This window comes from Notolabrus celidotus, chromosome 15 (genome assembly GCF_009762535.1).
Source record: "Notolabrus celidotus isolate fNotCel1 chromosome 15, fNotCel1.pri, whole genome shotgun sequence".
Classification (NCBI taxonomy): Eukaryota; Metazoa; Chordata; class Actinopteri; order Labriformes; family Labridae; genus Notolabrus; species Notolabrus celidotus.
In genome coordinates, this window is record NC_048286.1 from 20853870 (window position 1) to 20879356 (window position 25487).

The following is a 25487-nucleotide window of genomic DNA, read 5'->3' on the forward strand; positions in this document are numbered from 1 at the left end:
GAGCCTCGGAGTACACCGAGTGAAACTTATTATGATGGATTGTTAAATTATTTACCGTTTTTGGGCTACAGAAAAAAAGTATTCAAAATTCTGTAGGAATGAAAATATACTTTGGAAAGTAGTAGAGAAAAAAAAACAGCATCGAAGGCGTTGAGAAAGTTTCTTTGTTTTGTAGCTTCAAGGCCACCATCGCTTTCTCATAAATTATGAGCAGAGAATAAAAAATGTTTGCATAGTATTTATCGCAATTAGGAGTCTATAAAACAGTCACTACACGGCTCCCTCTGGCATGTACCTTATGTCCCTGATACCACAGCTTTTATGGTCTCTAAGCTTTCTGTCTTTTTTTGTGAACACACTGTCTCACCTGCCTCCATTCGCAGCACGACTTTTCCTACACAAACTCGCACCCACACCAACTGCAGGGTATTTTACACGGAGGCAATTACACTTCACATACTCAGTACCACACAGTGTTGGTATAAATTTCCACACACTAGTAGGTTAGTGAATTCATAAAAGGAATAGGTGTAGGAGCTAAAACTGGGAGAGGGTAGGCAGTAGCCACCTGCAAAACTACTGACCACTTTGTTAACCACTCCCCCAAAACAGTTGTTATCCAATCACAGCAGCACATTGTAGTGACCATAACTGGGCATCTTAGGCCTGACAAGCTCTGGATGTCTTCACATGTTGAAGTGTTGTGTATTGTACTGAGTCTTCACACATAAAACAATGTCTATACATTATATATATATATATATAAAATGTATATATATATATATATATATATATATAATATACATACATGTATATACAGCTGATACGGACGTACTGGACTTCAGCTGCAACAGCTTCTACTACTCATCTCATCACTATCACCTCTCTCTCTTACTCCCCTCTATCTGTCTTTCCAGACCCAACTCAGTCGAGGCATGATGGCTGTCTAACATGAGTCTGGTTCTGCCTGAGGTTTGTGCCTGCCACTGTAACTTGCTAAATACTGCGATGTGCAATGCTCATGATGCATTAAGGTGGGGTCAGACTGAGTCTTACCCTGTCTTGAAGTTGGGTCTCTGTTCATAATTTGACATAGAGTGGTCTAGACCTCCTATGTTTGTAAAAGCGTCCTGAGATAACGTTTGTTGTGATTTGGCGCTATACAAATAAAGATTGATTGATTGATTGATATACCTGGGCTAACAAAGGCAGCAAATGAGCGGGGGTGTGTCCAGACTTTTTCATAAGGGTGGCCCAACTGGTGTACTGGGTGGCATGGCATAAATGTGTGCATGTGTGCAATAACATTAAAGAGATGTTATATTCCTGTTTAAATCATTTTTATATTTAAAAAGCCACACACCAGAGTGGCAACATTTAAATCCTCCTCAATCTATTCTTTAAGTAGTTGCGCTCAGTCTACAGTAGCATTTATATGATGTGAGGTACTGCCCCTGACCAATCATGACATGGAGTCATGCTACTCACCTCTGCAGGTCACTTTCTGTCTTAAATATGAGTCTTTTCAACCTAACCAGCACTCAGCAAAGTTCATTTACTTAGTTGTATACCATCATTTTCTTTGAATGCATGATTACGATCTAATGAAGAAGGAAAGCTATTAGGGATGGGCAATGATTTAGAAATACTCGAATATTGGAATATTCGTTCACTTTGTAAAAATTGAAGAGTTACTTCAAATATTTTCTCATTTTAAATGTACAATTTTTCACCTTTTTGCCGGTGTCTGGTTGTGATACGGTATTCCCGCCAGACGGTGGCTATAGAACATCTTAAAGCTGTTTGCTAACCACATTGGCAAACAGAAAAAGCATAATGCTAACTACATTAAATAGCAAAATAAGAAGAAAACACTTGCAACAGATTTTTCAGTTTCTGAATCTCACACTACTACACACGTATTTCCAGAGACTGAACATGGCTGTAAATGTAAATGTAAACACCACGCCGCGTCACAGAAACTCTGACGTAAAGATCAAGACAGACACTGTCAGTGCCTGCTACTAGCAGCACATCTTCCTGCTGCTGGTTAATGCGACTGCCCCCCAAACGGGCTGTTAATGGGACAGGCGTGTGTGTGTGTGTGTGTGTGTGTGGCGGGGGGGATTATTCAAATAGTCGTCAAATAGATGCCAATGATTACCGAATAGTATTTTGGCTTGAAATGCCCATCCCTAAAAGCTATTAAAAAGCAGCATGGCCAGCTTGGTCAGCATAGGTATGTGTTCCAGCATGCTTAGTGCAGTGAAGCAGCTGCTTGTCTTGTGCGGTAACAACAACACACTTCAGTGACGAAGCATTAGGTAGCATAGCACCATTTTCTGAGTGAACTACCATGACACAACAAAATACCTCTCTCTTCATTTTATACTGGTATGTTGGTTGGACCAGTGTTCAGTAACTATTTAGATTTAAAAAAAAAAGGTATAACAAGAGGGTCTCATACACTATATTTTGAGGTATATTCAAAGGCTCTGCTGTGATAACTCCTTTGCACTGTCATATCAATCCTGAACCAACATAATGTGGGGGTCCCAAAGTGACATTTTATGAAGCATGAAATGTAAACAAACACACACTCGCACACACACACACACACACACACACACACACACACACACACACACACACACACACACACACACACACACATGCACACACACACACACACACACACACACACACACACACACACGCACACACACATAGACCTGTTCAGACCTCTCTGCTCTGCCAACTCCCAGTGATCCCCACTCGCCATCGTCACACCTCTGGTACTACCTCCAATGCCAGTGCACCACTTGGTCCCAGCATCCTGCCTCTGTGCCATTCATATTGAAGGCAAGACGCTACAGGGGTGTTAATATCCTGCCTTTAACTGGCAATAGGAAAATGGCAATAGTTCAACGTTTTGGCATGGCACCAAGGGTGGCCAATCAGATTTCACAGAGGGGCCATGCCACACCTGGCCAACTCACTGCACAGAGAGTAGCACTAATACAATGTTATTCCCAAGGTTACAACACTAATCATGAGCTTTTCTCTGGGTTACAGATTACATTTAGAAACACTCTGTCCAGGACTGTATCATCCTGTGTGTGGTATTGACTTACTAAGGATCTCTCCGGATGTTACTGTATCTGAGTTAAGGCTAATGTTAAAGGACTCTGTCCTTGCTTTATTGGATTTGATCAAAGTCCAGGAACCCAAGCCAATCTTGTTGACCTAATGGCATTAAGCTCACCAAAAGAGGTTCTGATTCTAAATGCTGTGTTTCTAGTTTGCTACCCTGTTGTCTCTGAATTGCAGTGCCATCCAGTTTTTTTAAGTTTGTTTGAAAAACTTGATCTCACCATGTCCTCATTCTGAACTATAACACTCGAGCTAATAGCTGTACCTTGAAAAAAAAAAAATGCTGCCCTACATTTCCATATCTCTTACTGTTAGTATTTCCTCACTAAGGACATGTAGCTTTGGGTTATATATGGTACTATGTAGACTTTTTTTTTTGCATATCTGTGACCCTTTCGTGTGCTTTAGATGTGAGTCAGATAGTTACAGGGCCTTTAGCTTAATAACACAGAGTTAGCAAAAATAGGCTAGCTAAAACTACCAAGACCGACTCTTTTATGTTTGTTTCATAGGACCTGTGTTGTATAGGGCATTTAGTTTAACAGCTACATAAACAGTAAAAAATAGAAAGTTTAAGACCTTTAATATTTCTTAAAACAGTGTAAACTGTGCATCCACAGACGCCTACACAAGGCTGACAAAAGGGCACTGGTGATCGGTGAAGGCTATTGGCTGACAGCAGGGAGATATGGGAGCTGGCAGCACACAGGAGCACAGAGAATATGGATGAAGCGACAGCAAAATGGTTTCGCCTCACCATCACTTTCATTCCCCCTGAGAGGGAATGGCTGAGAAAATACACATCTGCCTACTCCAAAAGACACTGTGTCATCCATACAGGAGAGCATAAACAAAGCTGAGCAGACTGTCTTAAACGCAAGATGTTATTCTTCTGTTTTCATCCCCCTTTCTGTTGGCACAAACACAGTTTTTCACCTCGCAAAAAAACAATTTCCCTCTCTCTTTTTCCTATTACTGTCCCTGGCAAAGTGATTTTACATTCAGAGTTCATTTCACACTCCTCAGGCTGGGCGGGTCAGAAGATGAGAGGAACATCAGTTAAAATCCTAATGTGGATAAACTCCTATCACTAAGCATTGATTTTGAAATCAGGGAAAAGATAACTGCAGCTCTTTAGAGGCGGATTGATTATTTCATTAAGCATTTATTTCAAAGTTCTTTTACTTTGTAGATGTTTATTATAACTTTTTTCAATCCACTTGTGTATATGCGACTTTTCTTTTTCACGCTGCTGTTATTAGACATTTATGATCCACAAAGGAAAGAGATTTGCACCTTTTAAGTGTCATCTTATTCTAATCTTCTCTCCCCAATGTTAATAAAAAAACACATTTTTAATGGCTTAAAGATGGCACAATTATCCTTTTATAAAAATTGGCTTTAAAAAGGTTTAACACCCCCAAAGGATGCCGATAAACTCAGAGAGGAGCATGTAATCCCTCAATCCTAATTAAAACACGATAATCGCCAAATTTAGAGCAACAGGGATTTTAACCTGATAGCAATGCTAAGCTCTAGATGTACTGTTTGTTTACTTCTTTTCAAATGACATCATCTGACAGTTACTGCTTCTCTATCCCACCTGATCGGAGCTGTTTGATGCGACCCTGGCTGGAGCCGGGGTCCACGGGAAGGAAGTCTTTAAACCAGGAGATCTCTGGGTCTGGGATGCCGCTGGCAGCGCACAGCATGGTGGCCGTCCTTGTCCGCTCCACCACCTTCAGCTGGGGACCCATGTCTATGCTGGGGAAGCCAAACGGCAGCAGGTCCTCTGAGGGGAAGCAGACAAAGAAAGAAACATTTAGAATTTACATTCTATAACAAGGTGTAAAAACATTGAGCTAAATTTAACTCAAGCTAAAAAGAGGAAGAAGCAGGACAGTGGTTCAGGGATACTGAGGCAAATCAAGCTCTAGACGCAGAGCTTTTTACGGTAATAGTGGCAAAAAAAACGCAAACTTCATATAGTAAACAGACGTCACTCAGTTGTGTCTTTGTCACCAACGCACACCAGGGGGGATGAGATCATCAATGAAACTGAGACAGATGCATGGAGGCGGGAAGAGCTGGTTCACAAAGCACTCCTGCTGCAGGTAATGACCAAGCTCCAATAATAACTCAGCCTGTCACAGGAATGCATTGTTTTAGCGGGGAAAATTAAAAAACTGTATAAATAATGGACGTGGTATCTTTGACGTCACCCATTTGTTCCGGAGCGCTGTTTTGAAGCCAATCAACGGCGGCAGCCATATTGGAAATGCTGAACTCAACCAGGCATAGTGTGACGTAAAGAGGCGGAGTTTGAGCCTCCTAGCCAACAGCTATGTCCGAAGTCAAGTCAGTCATGTCCTTATTTGGGCAAAAACTCGTTATCTTAATATCTTCTGAACTGTTGTGTTAGAAAAAAAATTCAACCCTTGTACAGTGTGTGCTGATAGAGAAATCAGCTACGTAGAGCCAAGCCGTTTTTTGAACCAGGCTGTAAACATGTTTATTAATGCTGCAAAGATCGTCTTTTTTGAATTGGTGTGTATGTGGTTTCTGGTGTTTCTGCAGCCAGCCTCAAGCAGATTCTCGATGAATTCCAGTTTATAACACTTCCACATGGGCTTCATAGTTTGAGACCGGAGGTTGCCGCTTGGAGAAAACATGATTTTTTGATGTCCGAAGGTCCGCCACTAAAGTTTTCACCTCGTCATCGTCTCGTCAACAAAAACTAAACATACGTCATGATTATCGTCATAATTTTGGTTAACAAAATTAACACTGATGCTAACATAAGCTTGCTAACATGCTCACCAAAAAGCTTGGATGCACTTTTTTTTTTAATATCAACAGTTTACCTTGTATTTCATCCTGCTGTATTGAAGTATTTTAGTTTGCTAACATTGGTAGTATATACAAAGTGCAGCTAAAGCTAAGATGATAATCTACAGGGTTGTGCCACAGACAGAACAACGGCTATTTTGAGTGACACCAGAGCCTTTAGAGCTCCCCCTGGTGACTGCAGTGCATGTCTTAAAGCCCACCTCCACCATTCAAACAGATGGACGTGAGAAAACTAGAAAATGAACACACAGCAATTATTTTTCTCCATAGTTAGTTGTTATCATGCTAACTTATGTCCTAGTGCTAGAGAAGTTTCAACTATTTATTTGACATTGAAAAGATGATTGATTGAAAGCTCTGTTGATAAATCCAGGCTCCTGCAGAGATTGGATTAGCAGAGTAGAGATGTCTAAAACTCTAACACGAGTCATTGAGCTTCACATTATTGTCTTTTTCGAATCAACACAAGAATCTGTTCTGCTGTGGACTGCTGACCTGAGGGATCCTTGCCATTTTATCAGTGAGTTCAATGTGTGTTTTGGTTATTGAAAGGGGTATGAAGTCAGTCTTGCTGTACCATATTTCATATGTGGGTGAGAATGAAAGGCCCAAAGAGATAAAATATTGAATAGTTCTGAATATAGAAAGAAGCTGGTATAGATTGTCTTTTTTACAACTTTTTTTGCTTTGGTTGATAGCAGAGCTGAAGAGAGATAGGAGATGTGGGGAGTAGAGGGTTGGGGAAGATGTGCAGCAAATGGTCATGGTCAGGAGTAAAACGATGGGGCGCACACCTAAACCACTAGCCCTCCGCACACCAGTAGGATGTATTTGAACGTCTTCGCTATATCTCTTATAGGTTAAGCTACTTTGTAGGCCACAATCCAACAAAAAAACTCCTCATGACTTGAAAGAATGAGTCAGATTCAGAGGGATTCATCCTCTGGGAACCATGAATGTTCATAAAAACTGAAATCTCTGACTGACAGTCCAACTCTATCATCCCTAGAAATACTGCTGGCATGGCTGAAAGAGATAATGATACAGTGATAAAGAAAGACGGAGTGCTGTGGTTGGGGTCAGAGAGGTGTAGAATAATGTGAGGATTGCTCATTCTTCATTTTGGAGCAAAATGACTGGGACATTATTCAACAAATCTGTGAGCTCCTTATTTTTATGACAGCTGATTTTCAGCTTTTCTGAACACAAATGTCTACTTCATCTGCCTGAACAGAGACGGAGTCAACCCTGCCTCACATCGAATCCTTGCTCACTGACACAGTGATGTGAGAGCCACTGTCAGCCCCCTCCTCCCTCCCCCTCCTTAAACATCTGCAGGCCTTTTAAAGTAGCTGCTGGCGAGGACAGCCGTGCCACAATATCCTTCCTCATCAAAGCAGCGTTTTTCTTCCTACAGCTAGCTAGTCATTAGGTGATCTTGTAGGCTGGCAGCAACACAGCTAGGTTTTAATGTGTGTGTGACAGGCCATTTCTACAGGAGGATAAACACACCGCCCAGTCAGCAGGAAGGACTTAAGTGGCGACACACAGAAACACACAGCCACACACATACGATCTTACAGTGCTCTCCTCACCCAGGAACACAGGTGTTTGGTGGCAGTGGCAGTGAACTGTGAGTTCTTGCGTGGTGTGGCCTTGTGTTATGTGCTGGTAATGATTCTTGTCTAATAACTATGCAGAGAGCTGCTCAGAAACAGCAGCAGCAATTAGAAGCTGGGATCAAGAGGAGGGGCAGGGCACTGGGGGTAATAAGGACTTGTTAGCAGTAATTGTTAAAATGTACCAACGATTAGAGAGGCCGATCTGGGATGTGTCTGCATGCGTCTGGATATGTCTGATTATAGTGGTTGAAGGGTGGGGGCAGTGAAGAGGTGTGTGTGTGTGTTTGTGTGTGTTTGTGTGTGTGTGTGTGTGTGTGTGTGTGTGTGTGTGTGCGTGCGTGTGTGTGTGTGTGTGTGTGTGCGTGTGTGTGTGTGTGTGTGTGTGTGTGTGTAGGTGTGTGTGTGCATTTGTTTCTATAGCTATGTCCCGATTAGCATCTTCACAGATTTATGCAAAGTGTGGAATAATGCACAGAGACACATCCACACATATCCTGGAGAGTGAAGGTGTGTGCACACAGAGAAGCAGTTGCTTTCTATTCACACACACACACACACACACACACACACACACACACACACACACACACACACACACACACACGCACACACACACGCAAACACATTAACACTCACTTTCTCTGCTGAATGGGATTAAGCATCTTGGTGACAACAGTCCAGATGGCGAGACACGTAATCAAGCATCCATCAGCTTTCCTACTTCCTCCTCGCCTTACCCTTTAACCACACTCTCTCTCTTTCTCTCTCCCTCTCTTTGTCTCTCTCTCTCACACACACACACACACACCTCCCCCATACCTGGGATATAATTATATATTCCACCTTCCTACAGCAGCAAAGCAATTACCAAGACGCTAATTTGCTCGGTTAATAAATCAAACTCGCCGCAGCCACTTGATTGTCAACCACAACAAAACACCCCAAAAGTTTGCCGCGGCTTGAGCATAAGCACAACATCTCTGACAGAATGCGGAGCCAAACACAGTCCGAGATGCAGACCACAGCCACGTCAACATGTCCGTGTGTTTTTTCCTCCTCTGCTCTTCTCCTCCTCCGGGCCCCCTGCTACCTAACCACATGACAGACCCGTACCATCTGTTTCCACACACTCTGCTATGGGGATGAGTGGCTGAGTGGAGATAGGATCTATCGCCCTCTCTCTCTTTCTTTCTCTCTCTCTCTCTCTCTCTCTCTTTCTCTCTCTCTCTCTCTCTTTCTCTCTCTCTCTCACTCTTTCCACAGTCATCAGCTTTGGAGAGACACACCGTCAGATAGGAATGTCAAGCTGCTGCTGATGGCAAAGCGGAGAGGAGGAAGGAGAGGAGAAATGTCGCAAAAGGCAAGAGAGCGAATCAAAGCTTGAAGGAGAGCCTGGTGATGAGTCTGAATGCAGTATGGATAGAGAAGTCATAAATCCTATTGCATTACCTGAATTTAAGAAAAAGCACAGAGCACAGATCTGATAACAGTGCAGGACTTAATAAAGCTAGCTGTAATAACTGTGTTTGGGTCTGATACGATTACTTTTCATTTGTAATGCCAGGCACAGAGAATGTATGACAGAGATTTGTTTAACACATCTCTCTCACTTGTGTCTTCTTTGGAGTTTTGGAGATACACAGATTTTTATTGTGAAACAGCTTAATTCAGTGTTTCCACTGCTTTCAAACGCTACGTCAATTTGTTGTTATGTGAGGAGACTTCTGCCAATAACTGGGTTCCTGTTCTAAAGTTCAGGAACAAAGAATGATAGAACTTTTTCCCACACTTTCTGTGACACTGAAGCATCCAAAAAACACTTTAAACATTTGACTTTAAACATTATATTTTATGTCATGTTTTTATTTTTTATCTTAACCAATTAAATGACCAATAATATTTGTTTCTTTGTTGCTTTGAAACAGTGGTAACTGGTAGGAGCCAGAGTGCAGGTCTGCTGTTTTAAATCAAAGAAGAAGAAATAATCTCCACTGTACAAGCGGATTTTGATTAAGGCTAATTAATTAAATTGTAATTAAAATGGTGAAGGAACTAGTGCCGATACTTGTTCTTGTTTTTTAGTCAGTATTGGAGGATTCTCCAATGCTGGTATCGGTCTTGGAACAACTCCAGTTAGAGCCTAGGTGGATTTCAGGCTTCATACCCTATTTCTCCTCTCAGCCAATAATGACCCGAGCAGAAGGAAGACACCAGCCCGTCCCCCTCCAGCTCTACCCTCTCCTCCATTTCCACGACTGTCCCGACAGATCAATGCTAATGATCCACCTGAATGGAGGCCAGTGGTATGGCCGTTGATGAAACGCGGCGGAAGAGAAAGAAAGAAGGGGAGGGGGGGTCGATAGGGAGGTCAGGAGGTTAGCTCCCCGGAGGAGAGGAATATGCTGGGCCTACATCTGCTCCCCCCTGCCCTCCCCCAACCCCACCTCTCTCCTGAGAGGGTTCAGATGGTCTTTTTATCACCCCGCCGGCTACTACTACATGAACTCCCTGGCTGTTAATTAGAGCACGCCACTGCAGCAGGCTGGGGGCGCGTACAAGGATATGTGTGTCCGATGTGTGTGTGTGTGTTTTTTTTGTTTAGGGGGGGCGTTGTTGGGGGTCTAGATCTGTATTCCGGTCAGGTCTTTATCAGTGCTGCAAAAATAAAGTGCAGGTAGGACCTTGTACTCAATCATTACAGAGAGGAATGAGAAACAGGGAGTGATGCTTAGAAAGATATATATTTTTACTGCTGAATAGGGAAAACAAAATATGACTCAAATAAATTCTAATGAAATAAAATAGCTGTTTTAAGGTTTGATGTTCACGAAGGAATCAGCTGCAGTTTTTTTTAGCAGTTCTCTATTATGAAGATGGGGCAGGCTCTAGTGAGGATTTGCTTGAAAAATTTAAATAGTTTACTTTATAAAATTACACAAGATATTGAATATACCCATCAAATTTTCAGTGTACCCAAGGCGACATGTTCAAATTGCTTGTTTAAGAGATAAAACTATGAAAATGGGAAAGTCTGGTGCAGCAGATTCTCTCAGCTTTAAGACAGGAATCAGCACTAACATTTGGCTAAGACAAACTTTTGTTCATCATGAGGCACCTTGACTTTGACATTGGTGCTGTTTTTCACACCTACATCAGCTCTAGTGTTTGGTCTTTGACATTTTGTAGACATTAGTGGTCCTCTCTTGCATTGTGTCATTACATATTAATTACTGTGTACTGACTCAGGCAAGAGATTGGTTATTTCTACAGAAGTAAAATCATCCATACTTTCTAAATCAACGGGGTTCATGTCAGTCTCAGACTATGGTAAAGGTCATGTCCATCAGATATTACAGAATCACATGTTTAAGTTGAGGTTGACATACCTGCATTTTATTTGACCTCTTAATGATCGTAACTCTCCTGTTTCAAGACAATTCTAATGCCTTCTTATTAACCCTCCTGTTATGTTGCGGGTCAAATTTACCCTTTTTAAAGTCTATTGTAATCAATATATGCCTTCCAAACCAGCTAAATGCAGCATAAAAATCTGGGCAGCATGTTATAGAAGAGGAATCGTGTTAATTTATCAACATCACTTCATAATAAATGATAAAAAAAAAAAAAATGTAGAATAAAAAAAAAATATATATATGTCATGTGAAACTATTGTATTTATATTTAGGTCTTTCCAACGTAAACGTTTTACCATTAGTTGAAATGAAAAACGAGTTAGGTATCCTCATTGAACCATGATCTGTGAGAATTAAAGAACATCAATGGACTAAATCTTGATTTAAATGGTTAGTAATGGAGTTAAAAATTGGATTTAAAAACAATGTGTATTGGGATTTTTCGGGGTTCTGACACTTTTGGATAAAAGAATATGCCACGGGTCAAATTGACCCAGGAACATTCCTGCTGTTCCAGAGAAACAAACATAACAGGAGGGTTAAGATCATTGTAGTGTTGTCCATTCTCTTTTTTTTTTTGGTTTTGAAGAATATTTTTGGAGCTTTTAGTGCCTTTATTTAAGGAATAAGACAGTAAGTAACTAGGAGGAGAGAGAAGGGGGACTACATGCTGTAAAGGGTCTGATTTGAACCCTTGTCACCAACTTCAAGGACTCTAGTCTCTGTACATGGGATGCTAGACTTGACCACTGAGCTGAACCAGGGCCCCTGCTGTCTGCATTTTATATCTTTTTTTGTTGTGTTATCCTATAAGCATTTGTAGTTGACTCATTGTCAATGAGAATGAGGGTTGCTCCTCAATGATCTCTTAAATGTTAAAAAAGTTTAATTTTGTCACATAAAATCAGCAATTAAAATCCATCTGTTCCACAGCTTTTTCACAAATTTGCTTCAGAGACATTTTTCACCTTCACAGCGTTAAAGTGATGCAAGCAAGACTAAAATTTCACCTCTAGTATTTACAAAGTGTATGAAAGGTAGAAAGTGTACACAAACACACACTGCAGCTTGTATTCTGCAGTTAAAGCAGCAGCCAGTGGTAGTGGTGGACACTGAAGTACAGTTCACTGGAGAGGAGAACAGAAGCTACAGGTATTCAGCCAGGCTTCAGGATGAGTCAGCCGCTGCTTGAAATAGATACTGCGGGCATGGCCTTGATCACACTTTTCACCAAATGAATCATTTATCAAACACAAACACTGCTGCGCAAAAAAGTGCCGCTTATTTTCATCTCCTGTATAAATTGATAAGACAGCCTATGGAAAAATGAGGCGTGTGTGTATAAACACTGTGTGTCAACAGCGTTTGGGGGAACATTGGCAAGGAACGACCAGCATTGTTCCCTGGGGCTTTGTGTGTGTGTGTTTGTGTGTGTGTGTGTGAGTGTGTTTGTGTGCATGGAGAGGGTGAGAGCGTAAATTTGGCCTGGTTATGTTTGCAGAAGGGCAATCAGGCCCCGTGCCCAAAACCAGGCAGTGGAGCCAACCGAATCTGGGCAAATATGCAATTCATGCGTCCGTGTGCACACAAACACACACCCACACAGATACAAGGACATACACACACACACACAGACACACACTCAAAGTAAAACATAAAATGCATTTGATGCAAACAAACAAACACGAATCCAGCTTTTCCTTTTTCCTGGCCGTCTTTGTGTTTTTCTCTCCGTCACCCAAACAGACACACACAAGCCCAAACACACAGAAAATTATCATTTGTCCTGGTTAAGAAACAGGTTGTCTATTCATCTTTCAGTTCATTTCAGTGGGGAATGGCCATGTGCATGAAAGAGGCTTGAATAAAAGCGCGATCTCAGGGAGCCTGGTTGAGGATTAATCTGCTGGCGCTCAGCACTCTTCAGAGGCTGTAATGCTTTGACTCCTATAGACTACAGGAGGGCTGGAAGGGGAGCACTTTAAATGCTAATAGCCCTTTATGATAATACATCACAATACAAATGCAGAATCAGACTTTGCATCATAGATCAATCCAGACAAAATCCCACATGTGTCCCCATCGTCCTGAGCCCCCTTTCTGGCTCTCCAGCAGCCTGAGACGAGACTCAGAAAGCGTGATGATCCCTCACACAAAACTCTATTAAACACAAACACGCATGAAAAATAGACTGCAGGAAACAGGAAAAAAAGAAAGGAGTGAATAAAAAACAGTGAAGATGAGGGGGTATGGGTGATGAAAGAGCCTGTTCTCCACTCCAGGAGTGTAATCCTCTTGCAGGCTGAGTTGATACTCTCAGTTGTTTCCAGACTGAAACGCTGCTTGAGCCGCCGGCCTGCCAGTGCAGCAGACGCCCGGGGGGAATCACTGATCTGACTCTGTTGTTCATTTGAAGGGTGTTTGCCGTGGTGGCAGAACATCTCTCCTCCCCCCCTCACTTTTCTCTCCCTCACCCTCTTCCCTCCTCCATCCCTCGCCTCCCTTTTCTCCTAAAATGGGACACTGGGAGGTGGGTATAATCAGGATTACTCGGCACAAACCAGCAGCACAGATATGCAAACGCACGCACGTAAACAAAGAAATCCATGTGCATGCACTCAAAGACAAAGATAATCATTAAGGTTGTGCATGCATGCTGACACACGAGCACACGCACATATAAATACATATACAACGGCAGTCTTCAGCCTGCCAGAGGCTTTCAAACATGCAGAACTGCAGATATTCACATCTCCTCCAGGCTGAACACAACTGCAGTGTCCGTAGAAAAGAGCAGCTCGGTGGAAAGGGGATGGGGTTGGTTCTAAGGGGGTGAGGGGGAGGGTGGTGGGAGTGGAGCACCAGCACAGAGCCAGTAAAAACACAAAAGGAGGAGAAGAGAGAGAGAGAGACACTGGACAGATAGTAAGGGTCAGGGAGAATAGATAGCAGAGAAAATGAAAGAATGAATAAAACAAGAGAGGAGAAATTAGAAACGGACATTGCTGTGAGCCAAAGACAGAAAGACATACTCAGGGAGAGTGAAAGGAGGAAGAGCAGGAGGAGGTAATGAGATGAGGAGGGTGATTTTTTAGAGGGCGCAAAAAGTCTGATCTCTCTGACCATAGCCTACCGCATCTCCATCCATTAGTCAGCCTACACCAGCAGCAGCCCATTTCCTGTGGCCAACCACAGGTCCCTCACAGTGTACTGCGCTGCTATTAGTGTCGGTCAACCATTATACAAAATGATGCGATGAAACACATCAGGGGATGAAGAGAGTTTTCAGGGGGAGGGTTTGGTCAGTAATGGAAAGCATCCTTTCTACTTCAGTGCTTGGTGGACTTTTTCTCCAATGAACCGTGTTTTGTAAAGAGACTGACCCAAACACAGTTTTAGCAGACTTCTGGGCACTTTACAGCGACCCTGAATAACATGAGCTATCATGCAGAATATCATTCAGTCTATAGGTGACTGCTGGGGTGTTTGAAAATGAAAACCCAAACATTCAGGAGTGTTGAATTATATCTTTATGTGGAACAGTCTTTTGACGTGAGAGGAGATACCTTGAAGTAAATGCTCATGATTTTTCTGCTTAAATGTTAGATTAATGGCATGTGGAGCTATTCCAAGTAACGGGCATGAAAAATCATCCATAAAAAAGATTCACAGCTATATTGAGAATATTTAACTTTGCTGACAAAGGCACAAAAAACAGAATAATTAAAGAAGTAAAGTATGACTTCAGGAGATCCTCTGGGGAATAGAAATATAATCACAGTGCTTCATACTTTGTTGCATGAGCTGCTACAGGGCTAGTAAACAGAAACTAGAGTTCATGCTATATAGAAACCAGACAACACATTCAGCAGTTTATAAGAGCACTCCTTCTTCTTCTACTTCTCCTTTTCAGAGGAAATATGTCACAACAGTGCAACGTTTATCTAAGGCTTAATCATGAAGGTTACAAGTATAGAAATGAATTCAAAGCACATAACATTAATTATAAAAAGCAGTTGCTAGGCCAGCATTAAAGTTGTAATAATACCGTATGATGCTCCCTGCCAACAATCTGAAATAAATGTTTAAAAGACTGATAGAAAAACACATAATGATCAGGTGAAATCGCTCTCTCTCTTTGCTGCTCTCAGCCTTTCAGCAGAGCCCCCCCCCCAACAAACCTTAATGTGTCCATCTTAATGGGCTGCTAAAAGGACTTCACAAAACGTCAGTATTTGCTGACCCATGACTGAGAAGAGTCAGCGGTGTGGTGGCTATGACAGAGGGCAGAGCAGAGACACACACAGAAGGCAAGAGGAAGTGTGAAGAAACTAAATCTGGCACCTTCTTCACGTTTATGCAGAGGTGTGAATGTAGTTATAGCTGCTGTAGAGTTTAACTGCTGTGAAACAGTCAGAAAATTATGTGTTTCTCTAATATATTGCTTTATTTTCACTCTCTCTCACAGTCTCTCTATGTGTCTGTCCAGCTTGTCGAACTCTCTTTCTCTCTTTCTCTCTACAGCGAAAACATGTCTGTAGATCTGTTTATTCTACAGGCTTTAGTGGATGATATGAGATGACGGAGATGTATTGTTTAAAGCATAAAGCAGCCCTACTCAATTAGCAGCCCGCGGGCCACTTGTGGCCCGGAAGCAACTGCCCAGTGATTGTGACTTGGATTAAGATCTTGATCTTGGGCTTTCACAGTTATTTCACATAATTGCGCTTTATTATGCACTTTGATGTCAACTGGGTCTTTATTTCATTTCAAAGGAAAAGTGTCACTGTGCCCACTGTTTATTTTTTTGACTATATGCACTGAAGTTGTGACTGTCTCAGATGGGACCAAATGTGGACAGGGACAAACTGTGCTTTTTGTTATTTCAAAAGAAGAAAAATACCTCAAGTTCTGAAAGTTGCTGTTAAGCAAGATACTTTTTTTATGCACTTTCAGATTTGACCAAAACAAAAGATGGTGTTCCTAATCTGCACTTTTTTTTTTTATATATGGACCTTAACATGTGCTTGTATTTACCTGTCAAAATTAGGGGTGAGTATTGTCAAGAACCTCACGATACGATACGCATCATGATATATCACGATATCATAATATTGTGACATATTGCGATATTCTCCACAGTAAACTAAGAAAATTGGGATGGTGTATATGTAAATCACACAATATTACTCAAAACTGAAAGGACAAATTAGGTAAAACTATTTGATTGAAAACAATTTTTCCATTTAATTGTTTTTGAAATACTGAAGTTGTATTTTAGTTCCAACTCTGCTAAAATGTAGACATTAAGAGTTGAAATATCGATATCATATTCAAGGTCAAAGTATCGCAATATATTGCTATATCGATATTTTTCACATCTCTAGTTAAAATGTGTTGAAGTTATTTATGTGTTTGACATGTAAAATTTAAAGAAGCAGTATTTCAGCATTGGTTTAGTTTAAGTACTGCTCTTTTATTGTTTATATGCCCTTATGGATGTGGCAATACATTAATAAACACCCAGTGTGTTTGTTTTTCTTTTGAATGGTTAACTTTGCTCACTATCTGCTAAAAATGTCCGGCCAAGCTCATGTCCTTAGACTGAAAATCCGTCCTGACCAAATATTTAATTGAACAGCCCTGGCATAAAGTATCAAAAAATATTGGAATATTGATAATTTTGTCAACCATAGCCGATCAATAAGGGTAAGACTGTGCTTGCTGAATAATATGTCTGGCATTTGAAGCCCAGACATATATTTAATGTTAAAGATAATATTCAATATGAGACAACTTTATAGCAATCTATGGCAAAAACCAACCTCTGAATGCTTTACTTCAGTGAGTGAATACATTTTGGTGTAGCTTTCCTTTTTTGAGATGTTGACAGGTTAATCCACCATTTTGCCCCATAATAAAATGTATTCTGCAATGAGATGCAAATTTAGCCATCTAGCTGATGACAACTTTAGGCTAATAATTGATTACCTATTTCTTAAAACCACTGCCGTTGACAACTGTAACTGTGGAGCACTTTTAGAGGACCAGCTGTTATGACAAGCTGAAAGCAAACTAGAGAACCATACAGTTGAAATAATTACAAGCTAGGGCAATTAAATGAACTCATTATTCATGAAATGATCAAGGATGCTCTTTTGTCTCTATGGAAACAACACTGAACATTTCATTAAAAAAAATCTTAGACATAGGAACCTATGGAATATAAAGTTTTGTATCCCATTATGAGTATATGTTTGTTGATAGAGTAATTCTTTGGAAAATCGGTTGATAGAAAATAAATGAGCAGAGAGAAATTAAAAGTTTTATTTTTAGCAACAAAAAAAAGAAACAACTCATGTTTGGCGTGAATTTGGATGGAAGTGTTTGATTCGTTTCTTTGTCACACCAAAAAAGCCATTACGAGGCACTGGTTGCTCCCTGAACCTCCGACAATACAGGAGTGGATTGATATAGTAAATGATATTTATGTTATGGAAAGGATTACTTTCTGTTTACGAATTCAGAAGGATGTATTTATTAAACTCTGGACCAAGTGGACTAACTATGTAAAACCCCTACAGACAGATTTTGTGGATGATACCATTCAAGGACCCGGTGATGCTGTCTTGTCTTAGCTAATCACATGTTTTTTTGTTTTTTTTGTGTGTGACTTTTTGTCACTTATCTCTCCCTGAAATGTATCTGGCTCACTCTAGTGTTTACATATCGTCTCCCCCAGGTTGTATTTAGTTCTAATAATCTTTAAAAACGGAGGACTGCAGAGGAAATGAACATTATTCTCTCTTTTATACGTCAATGCGCTGTATAAAAAACTGCTGTCCAATAACAAAAATAAAGAATAAAAAAATATATTGGAATTTTATTTATATATTTACTTTTCTTAGTTTACTATCAATGTCATCATGATTAATAATTGATTATTGTTGTTACTATTATAATTATACATTTTTTTTCTTTTAAATTATTATTATTATTATTATTTTACTATCTTTTAGGGTCCTTTACTTCTTCTCTTTTTTTTTTTTTTTAGGTGTATCTGATCCTGTCCTCTTTTATTACTCTCCTATGTTCACTGCCATATAGTGCGTGGGGCGGGGGATGGAGGTGGTTCAATGAAGTGGCTGAAATATTACTTATGCTATGTTTTGCAATGTCAAAGCCACAGTAAAAAAAAAAAACAATAAACAATTGATCACAAAAAAAACTGAATTTTATATATATTTAAAATGTATAATGTATAATATTTTTTATCACATTGGTCTAAAAAAAAACCATGAAATATTGCCGACTTTCATCTCATACACATAGAAGTTAGGAAACAGCATGCTGCAAAACTATTGGTTGACTCATTTGTATTATCCTATTAGTACGTGTCATATCACCCATCTTAATTTGTACTTCTGAAACCCTTCTGTGTCCTTATCCTGAGGATTAGGAAGAATAAAAGACAGCTGATTCTATTCTCACTCAGGGGACACAAACGTCATGGAACACAGAACTCAGTAAGAGAAAAGTTTGCACAAACAGGAACAGGCACATAAGGCCACACACACTGTGAGGCTCGCCCTCGAGGTGTGTTTTATGTGGTAATGTGCTTTAGATTGGGGCTGTGTGTGCAGAGATGATGGGCTGGGTAACAGATGGACAGGAGTCTATTCCCTGGGCTACCAGCCTTCTGCTTACCACACAGCTCTGCCAAGTCCACAATCCTCATCCATCTCTTGCTCTCCTCCAACCCCTCCTCCGCTCCTACAACACCCTATTTCATCTCGATTCTTTCACGCAATCATGTTGTGTTACTCAACTCACCCCCACCTCCTAACCCTCCATCATACTCCTTCTCACCTCTCTTCAACCTCTTCCTCCCTCTTTCTTTCTCTTCCTCAATTTCCCCTGGCACAAAAAGGTTGTCTGCCAAACGGAGGCCTAATCCCCTGATTTTTCTTCTTGTAGTAACAGCCCAAGCTGCCATCCCTCCCTTTCTCCGTCCTTTCCTGCTGTGCTGCTGGGCGAATGGCCAGTGCTCAGATCCCAGGCTTAGAGCCACATGCTGCAACCTTAGTTTGTAGCATGTTTCCCTCGGAGGAGTCAGTGTACATTAGATTAACACCCTCACTCTAGCAGGGAAGCGCAGTGATTACAGCTAGCTGGAATGCTAAAGTACCCTTTAGCTAAACACTAGCTGGCCCTCTCTGTGGCCAGATCACGCTCGGTTGCACTCAAGCGGGACTATAAAAAGAACAGTCAACTGCAGCCCGCTTTGGAGGCAGGGTGTGGCACGTCTCCATTGTCACATCTACAAACTGACAACCCAGGGAAGCGGGGACGATGGTTGAAATCAGGTGTGTGCAACGTGGAAAGAAAGCACCACTAGAGCGGAAAAGGGATGAAGGGAGAGTGTGTAACTAAGTGTGTGGAAGGCATTTGTGTAACTCACCTCGTATAATGGCCAGCTTTGCAGTGACGGACACTTCTCCCTCACTGTTCCGTGCCACACACTCGTAGGTGTTCTCATCTCGGGGTGCTCTGAGTGGTTGGATCCTCAGCACAGCACCTGCACCATCATCAAACTCTACGGTCTGGATGGCCACAGAATCACAGAACAAGACACTTTAGTCACAGAAGAGTTAACAGGTGCTTCACTACTAGAAGAGAAAACTATAACCTCAGAGATCATAAACTTAGCGCACTCTCTTTTTCAGTATTAATGTCACAGTAATTACACTTTAATATTTCATTGGTTCCTTTTTTTTACCTGCCCCCTCTTCCTCGAGGCGGCTCAGCTACTGCTCCTGGAAATGAAAGATTTTTTTCTTGCACAAAGACACTTCAGCAGGGAAGAAACATACTAATATCGGGGGGTTGAATGTTGGTCCCCTGATTTAAACGCACCATCATGAACTATTAGGTCAACTTCCTGCATCAATACACATTCAGATCTCTTAACATGAATGAGCTGCAGGAATTAACAGCTCAGTGGAATAGCTACGCTGGGGAATAGCCCTCTTAGAGCGTAGGACTTAGGGCAGCAATATGTTCGTTTTACATAACATGAAAAATCATGCAATCTGTTTCCTTGTTGGATGTGTTGGTTTTGAAAGACGCTCTGAAATTCTTATGCAATTAATTGTTCTGAAATTATCACTTAAAAAAAAAAAGGAAATTAACTGAGCCACTGATGCCACTCTTCTGTCAGAGCTTTAACCTTTAAGTTAGAGCCGGGGGTTGATTAGCCCAGCTGAGTGTCAAGAATGGAAAAACAGGGTCAAGTGAGCTTGGCTTTTTCCAGTGTAAAAACAATCAACAAGATCATCTTTAACTTACCATGACATAAAAACTAATTTATTTATTCACTAGATTCACATAGCTATGATACTAATACAAGTAAGCACTTGTACTTTAATGCACCAAACCAAAACATGGTTTCCATGACCCTAAACCTCTGTCATGTTTACACATCAATATCATTTGAAACGTGTCAGATCTATAGGATGCTGGATGATTTTTTCTCTTTGGACAAAGGAGCTGTGTTGTGCTCCTCATCTTCTATATCCACTTCTACCTCTACTAAATATATATATATATCAGCCTGTTTGTGGTTCGCCAACATCACAACCTCTCCCTCAAAGTTTGTCTTACATTTGGAATGCAGTGCAGAATCATTTTTAGATTTTATTTGGGCATCTCACCTCATCTCTGTTTTCATTTCTGTGAGATTTCTGTGTGCAAAAGCCATGCAGTCTCATACGGGGCGCCGTTTGTATAGTTGTGCACACCGAAAATAACAGAAACATTTTTCCACATTTAGCTCCAAAATGTCATAAAAATGTAGAGTGAATTTTTAAAAGTCACTTTTTAATCACATTTAGAGGAATATTTGTGATCTTCTTCACATTAAATTTTTTTGTGAAAAATATATTAAGTTAAAATCATTGTTAAATCCAAATTCTAAATCTAAATCTAAGTGCTGAATCTAAATCTAAATGCTAAATCTAAATGTTAAATATAAATATAAATGTTAAATGTTGCTCCGCGATCCTAAATATTTAGCTGATATGCAAATTCAAACTGCACAAACAGCGCCCCATAGTCTCATGTCCTAATATGGGCATAAGTGGGGTGTTTACCTGTGCTAATCAGGGAAAACCTGGTGTAAGGTTAAGTTATGAGGACATGGCATTCATCAATTTACAAGTGTATCTAAAAAAAATTAGATATTATGAAAAAATTCAATATTTTCTGTCAGTTATTTAGGAAAGTGACAATTCATTATACTCTAGGGTAGAGTCTAGACTCATTACATGAAAATGAATATTTTAATAATATTTCTATTTTAATTTTAATCATGGCCTGGTGCTCCAAAAATTTAAAAATATTATCTCAAAATATTGGAAAATTTCTTTCTGAGTCTGAGTAACCAAGTAGGATTTGGAAGTAAGGTCCTAGAGTCTGGGGGAAGAGTGGAGAGGGCATTAATCTGAGGTGTCTGAAGTCAAGTGCAAAGTTATCGCAATTTGTGAATATTGAGGGTGCCATGTCATCTGCTGGTATTTAACAAGTCCAAAGTCAACACAGTTCTACCAGGAGATTTCAGAGCACATCATATTTCCATCCACTGACAAGGTTTATAACAAAGCTGGTTTCCTTTTCCAGCAGGACTTAGCACCTGCTAACAACGCCAAAACTCTTACCAATGGTTTGCTAACCATGATATTACTAAACTATATTATTAATGAGCATTCTTTTCAAAGTTGGATATTTTTACATATTTTTGTTTTCCTTGTATTTTGTTTTCCTTTTTTGATTAATCTTAGGAAATATTATAATAATTTGAGGTACTAGATTTCTGAATGTCATGAGATATAAGCCAGAATCATCTAAATTAAAAAAAAACAAACATGACTTTTATTTCACATCTCACAAATATAAGAATAAATGAAAGTTTACCTTTTTGAATAAAATTACAAAAAAAAAAAGAAAAATCAGGATATTCCAATTGATTGAGATCCACCTGTTAAATGGATTTAATTACACTGTTCTAGATCCTTAACTCTGCCTTAACCATTCCTTAGGAACTTTCCTAAGAACAACTACATACCTAGAAGTTAACATATTCATACATAAACACATCGTTGTTTGCATTCATATGCCGAAACATAATTTCAAATGAATTTTTTGACAGTGAAGTTAACCATTTTGAACAGTGACAACCACCTCGATACGCTGGGAATTGACCTTCTTGCCCTTCTTGTTCCAGTAGACAACCGGCTTGGGGTTTCCAGAGGCCTGGCACACAAACGATGCCACACCCCCTGACACTCCGATCTGGTCTGTGGGAATCTTGGTGAACTTTGGGGGGGCTGCAAGACAGAGAGGGAGAGAAAAAAATAAGAGAAAAATAGGAGATAAATAAACCGACAAGCATAACAATTGATATCCTTAAACCCAGAGGACATCAAACTGACTATACAACCAGCAGCAGCAGCAGCAACAACAACAACCCCCCTGCTGACCACGCCCCATTTCACTGTCAGTGACTGGTCAGGCTGACTTGTGCTCTGATGGCTGCGTGTTGTGCTTACTTCCTGGGTATCATCTAGAGGACAAGCTGAAGGACTTCCTGTGGGTCATTAATAAAAGATGGGGTTGGGCTTCAGAGGAACATCTCTGTCTCTCTCTGTCTCCCTCTCTGTCTCCCTCTCTGTCTCTCTCTCTGTCTCCCTCTCTGTCTCCCTCTCTGTCTCCTCCTGGCCAGGCTATCCTCATACATACCCACGTGCAGCAGCACCGGCTGTCATGGCACATGAGTGTTTCACAGGTAGGAGAAGTGTTGGCTGCAGATTCACAGCATATAACTGGTTTAAATGTATTAATACCAGAGGTGTCATTTTGTTCTCCACACCCCTAAAGGGAATTTGCACTTGCAGATTCTGATGATCTTATCAAATACACTGAATATACCAACATCAGCTGTGTTAATTCACTTGCTCCAGGGAGAGCATTTGCACAATATCGGCTGTTTTGTTTCATCTGATGTGAGATGTAAGTGCAGTAGTTGCCCTCTGAAAGAAAACAGCAATTTCCAAGTCCGATATTGAGCCAACAGTACTGAACCTATATTTTTCACAGTGGCTGAGTCAGATCAATCACACAACTTCACGCACCCACCCCTTGCTATCGGTCTGTGGCCTGTTGCCATGGTGCCCAGCTTAACTCCTCCTCAGCTACAGAGTCGCTGCTATCCATCAGGGTGAAGTCAGGATGACCCTTACCATGGCAACCTGGATCCCTCCTCCCACTCCCCCCCGTGTGTCTGGGTGGGTGAGGTCCTGCTGTGTTGATTCACTTCTCCTCTGAAGATAGAACAGGAATGAAAAAGGAAAAAAAAAAAAAACGCCTATAGAATAACTGCTGGCAAATTCTGAAATATGCTTTCCTGCTCCTGCACACTCCTCTAGCTAACAGTCATGCAGACTACTTTCCAGTTTCGCTACACTGCCTCGACAGTAACTGCAATAACGCCATGTCAAAAGACTGCTCCTGTGCCTGGCCTGCTGCACTCCAAAAGACCCACTCTGAATGTCAGCATTAGAGTGGTTTCATTTTATGCTTGCCATAATCCTCAACAGGAAGAAGCAAAAAGCTGGCTCAGTGTAGTCAATCAGAGCAAATTTATGCCACCATTTTGGGACTCTAGAGCAGGAGATTTCCTGCCTGTTACAATCTTTAAAAAGGCACGAAGAGTATTGAGCAAATTGCCCGTTTACTCTGCCAACAATATGCGAATTTGTACTATCAAAAGTCCAAAAAATGTCACGGCTGTGAAACCTCGTCTCAGCTTGCTGTGGGATTATGAATGAATTTTGTGCGCTTCTACACGGTTTCATTGGCTTCATGTTGAGTCCAAAACTGTGTACTCTCAAAAGCACTCCAACATCAATCCTTACCAAAAGAAGAAAAAAAAAACCGACCCCACTGGCGATGTTACTACTTAAGCTTCTTCTGAGAGCCAGGGAAAAGCCCTGCAAGGCATCAGCTCTGGATGGATTTGCACTGAACAGAGACTTGTTATGAGCGGACAGTTCTCGAAACCTGCCTTTAAAAAAATGAGCACCTAATGAGCAACTCCGTCTCTTTAAATGCTGGTTTCTCTCACTGTAGATCCAACACTGATCTACCACCAGCCTAGTTATAATGAAACACCCCTGTAACCTGTTATCATCTGACTGACTGACTGCTGCTGTGCTCAGGTATGACTAGAGCCAGCAGGTACAGAGTAGTAGTGTGAGCATGTAATTGAGCAGAAAACGTGTTAAAAAAATGTCCCAGAGGTCAAACTTTTGTCAAAGACAGAGTAAAAAAAACAAAGTTTTATTTGTGATTTTCAGAGTTCTTTCAGGTGAACTAGTATCTGCGGCAAAAATGTGCTGTACCTAACCCCTTAAAGAAACATTTCTTATGGCCAAGGCATCAAGAGCAACCAGCTGTGGTCTGACAAGCCTGTAAGCCACATTTAATAATGCATCCCTTCCTGTTTGTATTTCTTTGCTGTCAAATCTGTTTGCATCTCGCAGCCAAATGTTGTGCAACCGAAATAATTCTGTGATACAAAGATAATGAGGCCCCCGGTTATGTGCTGTGTAGCTTCAAGGAGGTAGAATGATATTTCAAAGTTGATTTGTGAGCCTATCTCAAAGAAGAATGTGAAGATTTGATAAATAGACAATTAAATCCTGAATATATTTGCATGATTTTGACAGTGTTGGTTCCCCGAAGTTAAGTGGGGATCATTTGTGAGGGAAATATTATACCGTTTTTTTTTTTATATAACTGAAAACGCTAATGGAAAAGTGTCTCGTCTGAGGTGAGTTTATTACTTTCTCAAAATACAAAGACACAGGATACCTAAAAAAAAATTGCCACTTTTAATGACTGCATGTCTGTTATGCTTCCAACATTTCACTCATCATTTTAACTTTTTTTCCCTTATTACTTGATTGATCATCACTCTATCCAAATTCATAGAATTTAAAATTTGTACTAGAGTCCATAATTGGGAATCCAGTCACAACCAAGTACACTGTGTACATTTTGTTAAGAGTTACTGTTTTCCTTGTCAAGGGGCCCTAGTGTGCAGACAATCTTGTTCACAGGTTCTAATGCATTACCTTGGGGTAATAAAGAATTCTGTGTCTGCGTGACTTTGCAGTAAACTTTATTTCTATTCAACAGCCCAACAATGTTGTCCTGACACAATTAGAATTCAGAATGTGCTCGTTCAGTGTGTGCAAAAGTCATAAATATTGGACAACTTTCAGGAGAAATAGGGAAAAACACAGTGAATGTGAAATAAAATCCACAAAGCTTAACTACTGATTGGCATTAAATTAAATCGACATCTTGAAAATGAATGTGCCAAGCATTT

The 25487-nt window shown here is 40.6% G+C and overlaps 1 protein-coding gene across 2 annotated transcripts in view; it reads right to left on the reverse strand.

Annotated features, from left to right (window-relative positions):
- LOC117826869 (receptor-type tyrosine-protein phosphatase S-like) overlaps nucleotides 1-25487 on the reverse strand; it is a 95996-nt gene that overhangs the window by 51121 nt on the left and 19388 nt on the right. For both annotated transcript variants that reach the window (XM_034703269.1, XM_034703268.1), the window contains exons 3-5: nucleotides 22277-22422; nucleotides 19500-19641; nucleotides 4757-4945 (exon numbers count right to left, since the gene is read on the reverse strand). In XM_034703269.1, the coding sequence (XP_034559160.1) occupies nucleotides 4757-4945; nucleotides 19500-19641; nucleotides 22277-22422 (477 nt within the window). The remainder of the gene's footprint in view (nucleotides 1-4756; nucleotides 4946-19499; nucleotides 19642-22276; nucleotides 22423-25487) is intronic.